This window comes from Myotis yumanensis, unplaced genomic scaffold (assembly GCF_028538775.1).
Source record: "Myotis yumanensis isolate MYYU_CA2020_CCGP unplaced genomic scaffold, mMyoYum1.0.hap1 SCAF_17, whole genome shotgun sequence".
Taxonomy (NCBI): Eukaryota; Metazoa; Chordata; class Mammalia; order Chiroptera; family Vespertilionidae; genus Myotis; species Myotis yumanensis.
In genome coordinates, this window is record NW_027223768.1 from 19506222 (window position 1) to 19518709 (window position 12488).

General features: G+C 52.2%; 1 protein-coding gene across 3 annotated transcripts in view; it reads right to left on the minus strand.

The window, feature by feature from the left end:
* TNR (tenascin R) overlaps nucleotides 1–12488 on the minus strand; it is a 323190-nt gene that overhangs the window by 31007 nt on the left and 279695 nt on the right. For 2 of the 3 annotated variants that reach the window (XM_070396416.1, XM_070396417.1), the window contains exons 8-10: nucleotides 11152–11421; nucleotides 6240–6425; nucleotides 504–593 (exon numbers count right to left, since the gene is read on the minus strand). In XM_070396416.1, the coding sequence (XP_070252517.1) occupies nucleotides 504–593; nucleotides 6240–6425; nucleotides 11152–11421 (546 nt within the window). The remainder of the gene's footprint in view (nucleotides 1–503; nucleotides 594–6239; nucleotides 6426–11151; nucleotides 11422–12488) is intronic. The other variant, XM_070396418.1, reaches the window with a different exon arrangement.

The following is a 12488-nucleotide window of genomic DNA, read 5'->3' on the forward strand; positions in this document are numbered from 1 at the left end:
AGAGAGATTGTCTATGCTCAGCCCACGGTTTGTACCTAAGGTACTAGAGAGACTCTGAAGTTTACCCGGGACTTGGAAGTAAAAGTGCTGGGTAGAGAGTAGTAAGGATCTCGTGTGGACTTTTCCATTGCCCTTAGATTTCATGGGTTATTTCAAAGTCTAGATCTTCACCCCTTGGTCTTTCTGAGGGCTTCTGTAGTACATTAATGGATACCACATTCTGTCTGCTGTGGTGCCGACTTATTTGGAATTTTCCACCTCTGCTCTGGACCGCTCCTTAGACCACAGAGAGCCATGCACAGACCTGTACTCCATCCTGGATGTCGGGGGGAGGCACAGGGAATCAAAGAGTTTCAGGAGGTGGTCGTTTTCAGGCTGACAGCTGTTGCCCAGGGACCTACTCATGGGGGAGCACTGCCTCTCACCAATCTTTGCCAGGACAAACCTCGTGGCCCCTTGGGATTACAGGGGCCTGGTCTCATTCTGTACCAATTCCTACTCACCTGTCCTGGCGTTCATGGTGGCCGGTATGCTTTGCTGTGAGTCCATGACAGCAGATATTCCAAATCCGTACTCAGTGCCGGGTATCAGATCTATTGGTAGATGCAGAAACAAATGTTATTCCGTGTGTCTGTCAAGGGTGGGAAGGAAGGATGAAAAAGAGGGAAGCCAGTCATTTTAGACTCCTGTTCAGATCTTGTGCTTAGTCCTTCCTGAACCCGCACTAATTTTACCTCTCAGGACACCCCAATTTCACCACTGGGGAGATCTGAGCCAAGTCGACAGGATGGACTAACTGTCAGTGCAGAGCCTCCTTCTTGCTGCTGGTCTCCTTGGCAGGCAGGTTCCCCTTGCCAGTGGCCGTCAGAGGTGCGCTCTCCTGGGGAAGGTCTCTCCTTGGTACTTAGAGTCTCAGGTTGATGACAACTGGTCGACGGCTTTCTTGCTTAAACTGTGGATTGGGGGAGTGTGCACTCTTGAGGGACTGTGTGGACATAGTCCTTTAAAGTTTTTCTTGGATGTTGTACATGAGGTTTGTATAGTGACTGAGGCCACAGGGGGCCTTCTGGTCTGTTCTAGAGAGTGGCAGTGGGGGGTCTTTCTCTCTGAGCACAGGCCTTCAATGCAGTGGCACACAGGAGCCTTGCTGCTGTGGATTCCCTCCCAAGGTTGATAATTTGGGCCCCAGAATATGAATCCAATTCTAGGATGATCTCTGGGGACCTGGGAAGATAGAGAAAATTACAAAAACTGCCCAACTAAAGGGTGTAAACCTCTCTGGGGAAATCCTTTGGGGGTTCAATACAAAGGATCACGGGGAGCCTCCCAGGACATCTGGAATCATCTGGGGTCTCTATTCTCTCCCACACTGATTTCCAGACTAACTGGTTTGACTGGTATATTAATTTCCTATGGCTACTCTAACAGATTCCCACAGCCGAATGGCCAGAATAATACAAGTCTATTGTTTTACAGTCCATGATGTCTGCAGTCTAAATGCTTCCATCCGTCTGCATGCCTTCCGGAGGCTCTAGGGGAGAGTCCATGGCTTTGCCTTTTCCAGCTGCTAGAGGTTGCCTGCAAATGCTCTCCTGTCATGTAAGGTGACATAGTCACAGGGGCCAGGAATTAGAATGTGGACATCTTTGGGGCCATCAAACTCACCCGCATTGATTAGGCCTGGGATTGCAGAAAAAATGCAACAAGATCACATCAGCACCCGTGGGCCCCCCTGGCCAGTCTCAGTCCTTTGGGCCCCCAGAGCCCTGGCTGATGACCATGCTCTTCTGCATTTATGGAACATTTATTCTCTGCAGAACACTTGCATGTGTTTGATCCTCACCACAACCTTGCAACACGGTGGGATGAAGAGCCTTTCCCATCTGCATTCGTTTCCAGGGGCTTCCATGACAAATGGACATACACTGGGCAGCTTAAAACAACAGAAATGTACTCTCTCAGTGTTCTGGAGGCTAGAGGGCCAAAATCAAGGTGTTCGCAGGGCCACGCTCCTTCCAAAGGCTCTGTGTGGAGACTCCTCCCGGCTTTGGTGATGGCCAGTGGTCCTTGACTCCCTCAGGATCCCTGACGTATCAGGAATGATTTTGAGAGGAAGGGCATGGGGCGATGTTTCCTTAACAAATGGCCTGGCTTATGGAAGCGGGGTGCTGTGGGGCAGTCAGAGGGTCTGCACCCACCCCGTGTGGCTTCAGTGAAGGCTGAGCAATAAATCCCCCCATGCTCGATGGGACAGAGCCCACCCGGCCTTGCTGACCAGGCTCGCCTGCAGGGGTGCATGGCCTAGTCTATTCCCTTCCTCAGCCAGCCCCACCCATTTCCTAATCCTTAGTTATTTCTCGGGAGTGCCAACACTAGTAGTGTGAACTCGGAAGTCAGACAGAGTTTGAGGTCTGCCAGACTTCCTTCAATATTCAGGTCTGCCACTCTCCACCTGGGCATTTTGATTCCTTAATTTTGTGTCTTTGAGCGCCAGTTTCTGTAGAAGCGGATGAATAACAGTATCTATCTCAGAGGGTCACTGTGGGGATGAAGTGAACTGATGTGGATGAAGTGCAGTGCGTGGCTCATGGTGACAGTAGCCAACATTCTTGTTACCTTGCTTGGAGAACTATTCCCGGATTCTGGGTCCTTTCTTCTTTCTGTGTGTTGCCCAGGCAGGTACAGGCTGGTCCTCAGCACACCTGTTGTTGGTTTGCTGATGAAACCAGAGATTCAGGGAGCCCAGGCAGCAGTGAGGCCCTGGCTAGATTGATGGGGTGATTGCAATGCCCCAGACCTCTTCGAAGCACACATTTGTCTCTGTCACGCGTCCCAGGCACAACCTTGGTTGGAGAAATTAGATTACCTTTGGGATATAAACTACTTTTCCCAGGCAACTGATTGAGACCTTCAATTGCCTATAATGAAGTAGAAATTCTCCGAAGCAGATGAAGGGTGACAGGTCGAGGAAGTAAGACAGAAATTACATGTTGCCAAGCGGATCTAACATGCAATGTTTTCATCCGAGTTTCTTATTTATGAAGCTTAAATGAAATGTTCAATAATTTACAACGGAATCATCTTCTTCCAGAAAAACGTGGAGCAGAATTTCAAGTGCTCTCTTCCCAGGCCTCCTGCCTGGGGAGTGGGGAAGCGGGGCTCGCTTGGTAGGTTCCTGCCTGCTGCTTTCCTTTCATTTTTGGCAGCTTTCTTCCTGTGTGGAAGTGAGCGCTGCTCTTTGCCACCAGGTAAAGTGCAGTTCTGCCCGAGAAGGAAATGTATATCTGAGGCGTATCCAGTGCATTTATACATCTGCACTCCGGGGGCTCCGAGGGGTTGCTCACGTCTTCGAGAGCTCATGGCTCTCTATCAATGCTCCCTTTATCTCCCCATCCAACTCCTGAAAGTGGTAGCGTAGCAATGGCTCTGTTCCCTTTCTTAACAATAGCTCAGAAAATTCACCCAGTAGGAAACCGCCGGTCTCCATCTCTTACAGAGCCTCCTTTGTTCAGCTTGGAGGGTGACGCTGTTCTCAGCTCTCCTCTGAACCTGTTCTGCTCTGAACTCCTACGGCACACAGTGCACTCACTCACCAGATGTTATTGAGAGGCTCCTGTGTGCCAGGCACATGGCTGTGAACGGGGCACCAGGGTGAGCTGAATGGACATCACCCTTTCCCTTCATGAGATTTTAAAAATCTGGTGAAGAAGGAAACCAATGACTTCTTGAGCACATACACTATGCCAAGCACTGGGCTGCAAGCAATAGGTGATCTAGAAAAATAATGAAGGAGAAGGGGGGGAAGGAAGGAGGGATAAACACTGAAGGGGAATTTTTGAGTGTCTAATGGTCAAGAACACTATTATGAACTAGTTTGTTAGAGAGTCGCACATGGCATCTCCTTGAATTCCCCGCAGCTCTGCTGGGAGGGCACTGCTGATGAGCAAAGCACTCAAAGGGAGTGGGGCCTCCTGCCTGGAGCCCCGATTATTTTTTGATCAGGGGATAGGGAGGGTGGGAACGGGGAGAATTGAAGTTCCTAGGGAGGGATTGCGGCAGGTGACCTGGAGTGTCCTTCCCACCCTGCCCAGGGTCTTGTTTTTATAAATGCAAATGACTGTGTTTAGAACCAGAAAAAAAGGGGGTGGAGCTTCTCTCTCATTTTGTCTCCCTTCAGCCAAGGTCCTTCCTTCTGTTCCCCCAGAAGGCAGCTCGAGAGCCAACAGTCCTTGTAACTTGCATCTCAGCAAGTACAGACATAGTTTCCTTAAGTCACACAAAGCCATTTGCCTTTATAAATCTCCCCAGCTGCGAACTCCCTGCGATAATTATGAGTAATATATATTTGTAGGTTAATTTCATCAGCCCAACTCTAATAAAAACATCGACTATGCAAGCCCTCTCGTTGTTAATAATTTTTCCTTTCCTTGTAAGTCTGCAGCACTGACGTGCTGACTGTCCCTTCCAGTCTACTACTTTAGTAGGAGCAGCACGGAGCGGGAGGCTTTTGATGAGGACTTGGAACTGCCTTGGAGTCACAGCTGTGCCCCTTGCTGGCTTTGTGAACTTGGGCAAGTTTCCAAGTGCCTTGAGCCTCAGTTTCCACATCCATAAAATGGGGATGCCAACAACCCTCAGGGGTGTTCTGAAGGTGAAATGAGCTGTACCTACATGAAGGTGACTGGAATAACACTGATGGTCAATGAAGGTAGAGTCTTTTCCCCCTGGTTGAGGGAAATAATGACTGGGATGTGACTGCGCTCTTTTCTCTCTCTCTCATGATTCTATGGTGTATCTGCCATCCTAACAACTAGCCATCATCCTTGGAAAGTGCTAATTGCCAAACCAGCCTGAGGCTTAGGCAGGGATGGGCTGCGCTTAGAACCGGCTCCCTGCTGCATCATTTCAGCTTTTGGGTTTAGCTTAGTTTTTGTGAATGTCTCCAGCTCTCGGTAAAAGCCCTTCCGCCAGCTGGTCTGTTCCCACTACATCTAATTCACCCCCATTAACCTGCTTGGTCAGCATATCCTTGCGTCTCCTGGCTGTGTTTTCAGAAGTGCATCTGCCTGGAAAGCGCATTTATTATATTTGCTTTAACCGGCCTCGTTGGGCAAGGCGGCCTGGGATTCCAGCTCAGGAGGAAACAGCTTTGCTTCCACTGCCTTGTTTACTGTGCGACCATTTGCTGTGCCTCCCGTCGGCTAAGATGGCCAGTGCTCCAGTAGGAAGCCAAGGCACAATGAGCAGAGGCTGTGTGTGCGGGCGCGTTGGCAGCCCCCATCCGAGGCTGCTGTGCACGTCACATATTGAACTCGCCCTGCGTTCCTGTCATCTACCTGTCAGTGGAGTCCACCAGGCGGGTCTTCCTGGGTAGGTGTGTCTGAAGCCCAGGAGGAGCACTGGCTGGGCCCCTGTCTCCATGGGGACAGGGAATGCTCCCAGCCAGGCATCATGGTGACCTTGGGTGTCGTCCTAGTCCACACTACCATCATCCCTGCCATTGACTCCAGCACGGCCTCGTGACCAGTGTCTGCCTCTGCCCTGCTCCCCTCACCCCTTCTCCATGCTGCAGCTGCACAGATCTAGGCCTTACCTCACCTTATTTAAAAATCCCTGTGACTCCCATTCTAGACAGGGTGTATAAGGCCCCACCAGCCTCTCACCTTATCACTATTTCTCAGTCACAGTGAACACTTAAAGTTCCATCCATCCACCCACCGCTTATTTAGAACTCAGTAAGTGCTAGATGCTGGACATTGGGGAGCCAATGATGAGCAGAAGCAAACACAGATCACCTTCCACAGAGCTTTAGGTGGAGAGTGGACACTGACAACTGCATCACCCAGCACGGTGCACAGGACACACAGGGTTCTGGGAGGGGAGTGGTGACCAGTGAGATGAGGCTGCAGACAGGGGACCTGACCCGCCGGGAATGGACAAGGTGCGTGAGGGACTGAAAGGAGCACACCTGTGGGCCTGGAGCAGGGAGGGAGGGGAGACTGGAGAAGATGGCAGGCCATGTGGGCTTGGCTAAGGTTTGGTGTTTATCCAAGAGCAATGGATGTCCCTGACATGTAAGACAGGACGTGACGGGGTCCAAGACCAGGCGATGGCGTGCAATGGCGAGTAGGGGACATATGCGATATGCTAGGCACGTGAGAGACTAAATCAATGGCATCTGGCGGTGGTGTCGGTGGGCGGGAAGAGAGCTGTGAGAGTGTGGACACGATCTCACTCACCGGTGAGGGTGGCTCTGCTGGTTGGCCCAACGCTCTTGGGGACCAGCAGCTCGTGGTACTGCTCGCCTGCCAGGGTGCTGTACACAACCTTGTACTTCCGAACCTCCGCCTCACTGTTGTCCCACTCGAGGTCCAGGCTGGTGGCTGTGCGGGAGCCAACCCGCAGGTTCTTGGGGGCGTCAATCTCTAAAAAAGAGTCAGCCATCACCCAGATCACATGGGATAATGTGCATTTGTCATGCATCTTGAACATAAACAAGCTTTGCAGTGACAGCCCACACCTCCTGACTCTGCCTCTTGTGTGAGTGACCCCAGGCTGCCCTGCAGCCGGGTTGGCCACCACACATTCCAGGGAGTTTGGAGAGTTTTGCTTAGGAGTTAGTTATCAGCACACTTTACTCTTCCCCCATTTCCACTCGGAATTTCCAGCGGCGTTCTAGACATTTAAACTGAACCAGTTTGTATCATTAGCTTGAAACTAAGCAAGGAAAAACCCGGACAGGACAAAACCAGAGACACCTGTCACAAGGTAACAAGTGCTGGCAGGAGAAACTGTGTGCAGGTGAGGGAGCTGGACTAGACTAGCGCAGTTTCACGTTTGACCACCAAACAGAAAGGAGGTTTGTTGACGGCAAGATTCTGAGGCTGTCCTCCCTGCTTACCTGCACAGATGCTGCTGGAAGGTTAGAAAATGCTATATACAGGGGTGGGCAAAAATAGCTTGACAGTTGTTCATATGGGAAAATATGCAAGAATTAATAATAATGCAAGAATAAACTCTGGTCTGCGTGATGTGGTAGACAGTGGACAGAACGTGGGCTTTGGAGTCAGGCCTCAGTTTGAGCCCTAACTCTGCCAATTACTTGTCGCCTCACTGGGCCTTGATGTCCATGTCTGTAAAATGGGCTAATAGTACTGACATTTTAGATTGTTGTATAGATTAGATGATGCAAATGATGTGCGTGGCCTGGTGTAAGAACCGGTGCCCAAGCCCTGGGCGGACTTCCCATTGCCTCCGAAGTGCTTTCTGAGTTCCAACAACAGGGAACCCCCCATGCTTGCTCTGTGGGGTCCAATAATTCCAACGCAGTAAAGAGACCATTGCCATTGTGGTCTCTCCCACAATCCTGGGGCTGGTTCTCTCTCCCAGGATTGGTCATCTCAGGCTTATTTTGGCAAAAAGAACACTGACACGCTGCAGGGTAACAAGGTAACAGGCGCTGGCAGGTTAAACGGCCACTGAAAACGTTGCGAACAGGTCTTGTTGTCGAGACGTGGACTGGACTGTGCAGTGGGCCAGCCGCTGGTTCTGAGGAAGCCTGGGGTAGCCTGCTTCAATTGGCAAGTGCCAGGCCAGCGTCCCCTGGCTGCTCCTGGGGAAGACGGGTGCATGACTCCATCTGCGAGCAGCTTCAGGGTGACGAGTGTTCCGTTTAGTGATGGGAACTCGGTGAGACTCTGGGCAGATTTAGGTCTTTGCAGCTACTTTTTCTGAGAAACGTTTCCTTGCTCAGTGTGGCTTTAGCATCGGAAACTGCGCCTTTTCAATGGGCTGTGTATTACTCCTGCAGCACTTGGGTGGAGAGAGGAGCTTGGACTGAGAGGCATGTGGGAAGAACTCCCTGCACCCCACAGCACTCAGTCCCATGCCCGAGGAGAGGCTGGGATGAGGGGCTGGACCGGGATGAGGGGCTGGACCGGGCTGAATGGAACTGCAGTGACAATAGCTGAGGCTTATGGCTCAGGCTGAGTCCTGTATCTGCTTTTCAAAAATCCCAGACCTTGGAAACTGTTTTTGTTTGCTTTGCCTTAAGGCCTGTGCCCTGTGATTAGGGACCAGACATTTCCAATGTCCATGATGTCAGAAGAGGTGGAGTGAAATGGTCTTGAAGCCTGACCTCTGGCTGCTGGGTTGGTCCTAGCCACTTGTCAGCAAGCCAGAGGCAAGGCAAAGGCAGATGTCCGGTGGGGGCTCCAGGGGTAACCTGGGGCTTGGGGCTCTGGTAGCAGTCACATCTAATCTCTAAAACGTAAAGTAAAGCCAGTGATTCCCTGCTGAAAACTTGCCTCTCGCTTCCTATTAGGAACTCTAAGGGTGGCCGGCAGGCTGTGTGTGATCAGCCCCCTGCCTCACAGACAACACGTTGTGACACTTCCCCTCGTTCACTGTGCTCTGGCTGCGCTGCCTCAGTTCCTGCCCCTGAGACACATCACGTGATTCCTGCCTCAGGGCCTTTGCACCGGCTGCTACTTTTGCCTGGAATGCTCTTCCTGGATCCTCACTTGGCTTAGGTAACGTAGGTCTTGATTAAATCTTTATCTCCTTGGACAGATGTTTCTGAACTTCTCTCTACGTCATCCGTTTCGATTCTCAGCATAATGCTCATGGCTGAAAGGGCCTGTGTGTTTCTTCTCTTCTTCCTTGTCCAGTGTCTCCACTGGAATGTAACTCATGAGAACCTGGGCCTTGTCTGGCTCGCTTATTCTGTAGCCTTGGTGCGTGGAACAGTGTCTGGCACCTAGTAGGTGTTCAGTGAGTGCATGTGAGGTGCCTGGATGAATACTGGCAGTTCTCTGGCTTGTCTGTTCCCTTAAAGCTGTTAGAAAAGCCTTGTTAAATATCCCAGCTGCGGGGCTCTGAAGGATGCCTGGGAGGAGGCGGTTCAGGGACAAGAACAGCTTCGCCTAAAGGCAGCTGGTCCTGGAGGTGAGGTGGGGGGAGGGTGGCAGGTGCTCTCACTGCTGAGCAGGCTGTGGCTCCCATGTGGTGGCTTGGCCTTTGCGTTAGTTTCCTGGGGCTGAGACGACAGAAATGTATTGTCCCATGGACTAGAGGTCTGAGATGGGTGTTGGCAGGGTTGTTTCCTTCTGAGGGCTGCAAGGGAGAGTCTGTCCCGTGCCTCTCTCTGCTGGTTTGCCTGCAACCTTTGGCTTGTTCCCTGCCTTCATCTTCATGTGGCGTTCTCCGTGTATGCGTGTCCATCTGGGTCCAAGTTTCCTCCTTTCCCCAGTTCACGACAAATTCTCCCACAGTCATATTGGCATAAGGCCCATTCTAATGACCTCTTATTCGATCAACCAAATTAGGTCACATACACAGGTACTGAGCATCAGGACTTCCACATCTTTGTAGGGGACACAGTTCAACTCATAACAGCCTTCAATAGGAGTTTGTGCATTCAGTTAAAGCAGTAGCTGCTGGCTGGCCAAACGCCGTGGTGGCTGTGTTCAGTGCTTTGGGGATGTGCTCAGAGGGAGGGGTCCCAGGCAGGAAGGGTCTCAGGAACTTCCTGAAACTAGAACCAGAGCCACTGTGGGGCAGGGAGGTGCAGAGACAGGCCTCTGGTGTCCTCAGGCTGGCGCTCTCTTGCCACTGGCCTCGGCGAGCTTCCATCTGAGCTCTTTGCTTTTTCTGAGCAGCCCTAACATCCCACTCACCACGCAGGAAGCAAATCTCTGTTTTAATTGTCTGTGCAATTAGTGCTCGCCTGGTGTCGAAGCCATCACCTGGAAAAGCACTTTGGCTAATGTGAATTTAAGCGGAGTTCTGAAATGACTGAGGGCCCTACCGCGATGGGCCAGGCACACTCATCATTCCGCTGGCACCTGCCAACCCCCAGCCCTGAGGGCTTATGGGCAAAGCTGCTCACTTTCCCTATCCCCACACCCCTGCACCCCGGAGCAGAGAGGGGCAGGTTGGAGGTGTGGGCTGAGGCCGCATTGCGAAGGCAGCCTCCTAACATCTGCCAATCTGCCAGGCTACCCGCAACAGAGACTCATGCAGCAATGAACCGAGACTCAGGGCCGCTTCCCGGAAGCAGAATGTAATCGTCTTGATTGGAATTTTTCTGGGCCACCAGCCAATCCTGCCTCCATCTTGTCAACCTAAACATCAAGCACTTGCTTTTCATCTGCTGCTCAAGGGCTCTCATCCCCTTTCCTGCCTTTTTGAACTCCTTATCCGAGCAAAGCACAAATAAACCACGTTTCAAACAAAACCTGTTTTAAATTTTAAAAGGAATGCAGGACTGTGGCCCATGGGAGGCCCCAGCACCTGGGCAGGAGGTGTTCTGTGTATGGGGTGTGGGTGGGGCAGGAAGGGCAGACCTTGAATTCACCCGAAAGGTCACTCTGGAGGTCGCTCTGCACGCGAGGCCCTGAGTGATTTTGGGTTGCTGTGGAGTGTTCAGTAACAAATCTGATTGGCACCTGGGTGGGGTGGGGTCCAGCCATGGGCTCCGAGAGAGTCGGGGAGCAGGTCCCCTAGAGGCCTGGCCTTTCCCGGCTGTCGGTGAAGCTCTTTAAGAGTCCTGACAGTTTTGGGGGTGGAGGGGCTGGCATCATCACAAGACGGGGACACTGACCTGCTTCACTCCGCCCGCTGTCTGTGGGAGGGAGCCAGTCTGCCCCTAGCCTTCGAGGTCACACTTACAAACGAATGGCAGACACAGGATCTCAGGTGAGGGTCCTTCCAAATCCAGGGGGTGCCATCATGCCGTGCAGTCATGGTGGACTTACAGAAGTATTACAACAATCTCTGCAAGCAGCAATAAAAGGGCCCCTTCCCCAAACTGCCATTTGGGCTCGTCATATGGATGTGTAACCGTCTTCAAGACAATTTACATTGTACAAACGAAAAAGCTGAAGCCATGGGATGAGGCTTAGAGCAGGTCCCAGGTCTGGCTGGTAACGGGCGGGACGAGAACATGGCTCCCACCACGGGTACACGCGTGGCCCTCCACTGTGACGCAGTGTCACCAGGGGCCCCAAAATCTCATGCTTCCTTTTTGCAATGACCATGGTGACCTGGGTGCCCCAGCACGCACCCTCTCACCCACGAATACCATTCTTGCCATGACGGTACCACCGCTGGCTCATCCCCTGTCACCCTTCTGCCCCGCCGCAGCCTTACCTGTCGTGAACTGGGTGGTGGAGGCCTCGCTCTCATTGGTCCCACGGACAGCACTGACGCTCACCTGGTAGCGGGAGCCGGGCCGCAGGGCCTGCACTGAGTATTGGCTCAGGGGAGGCTGCAGCCGGAAGGTGGTCTTCCCGCCTTCCCCGCCCACCAGGCCGTACTTCAGGAGGATGAAATCGACTTTGGCTCGAGGGGGAGTCCACTCCACGAAGGCCACGGTGTCGGAGACATCTCGCACCAGGATCTGCGTGGGCCCGTCAATGACTGAAGGAGAAGGATCAAACAGAAGGACGTTTGAGAAATGAGCTCTCTCCCTTCTCCTTACACCAGTCAGGGAAGGGATGGGTGTTATGATCCCATTTCACAGATGGGGAGAAGGAGGAACAGTAAGGAGACATCTCTTTTCGGAGGATGCAGTTTGGAAGCAGGGTAACTGACACCGGAATTCAGTTTCCTGCATCTCCTGTCACCAGGCTGAGTGTTTCCCATCTTGGCTGGCTTGAGAGGGCCAGGGCTGCTTCTGTCTGGACAGAGAATTGAGCTTCTGGCGTGAGCCCCAGCGCCCAGCTCTGAGGAAAGATCTATGAAATTATCAGCCTCATCAAAACACCTGAGACATCCAACACAGTTGCCAAATGGGGCATCACGAGTATCCAAAAGATGTCCCTGCTCAGCCATGCGAGCAACACAGTCAACACAGCTGCTAAGACGCTACCGACAGCCAACAGACATTTGCATTGTTGACATGGAACGTGCCTTTTAGGGAAACGTGCTCTTCTGACAAAAGAGGACCTTGGTTTTGGACCCATCTCTTGTGGGCTATTTTCCCCACCTGCTCTTGCACATTCCTGAGCCAGAAGGACACTGCAGTCACATGCAGCCCCTCATGAGCCCTGGACGCTGGCACTGAGCAGCTGAGGGGACCTTATGGTGGGGTGGTGTTACCCTTGGAAACCTGGCTGGTTTCCTAGGGGTCCCACCATTCATCCTGTGCACACTGAATTAGATGATGGGTGTGGGGGAAGGTGAGAGAATATAGAAGGAAAACTGAGAGAGAGAGGACTGGTGAGGAGAATGGAAATGGTCTTCACTCCTCATGGTATGTCTGCAAGGCCACCAGGCCTGCTTTGAATTACTCAGTGACTAGAGCTGATTGCTGTTAATACTGTTCAAGGGTTTGGAATTAGAACCAGAGACTCTGCTTAGCTGAGTGTGACCATGAGAGCGACTGGCATCTAAAGTGGAGGCCAGCCTTGCAGACTGAGCCCTCCCCTGTGGTGGCTGATACTCTCCCTGGGCAGAGAGGATGGAGCTGAGTTGCAGGACACTGG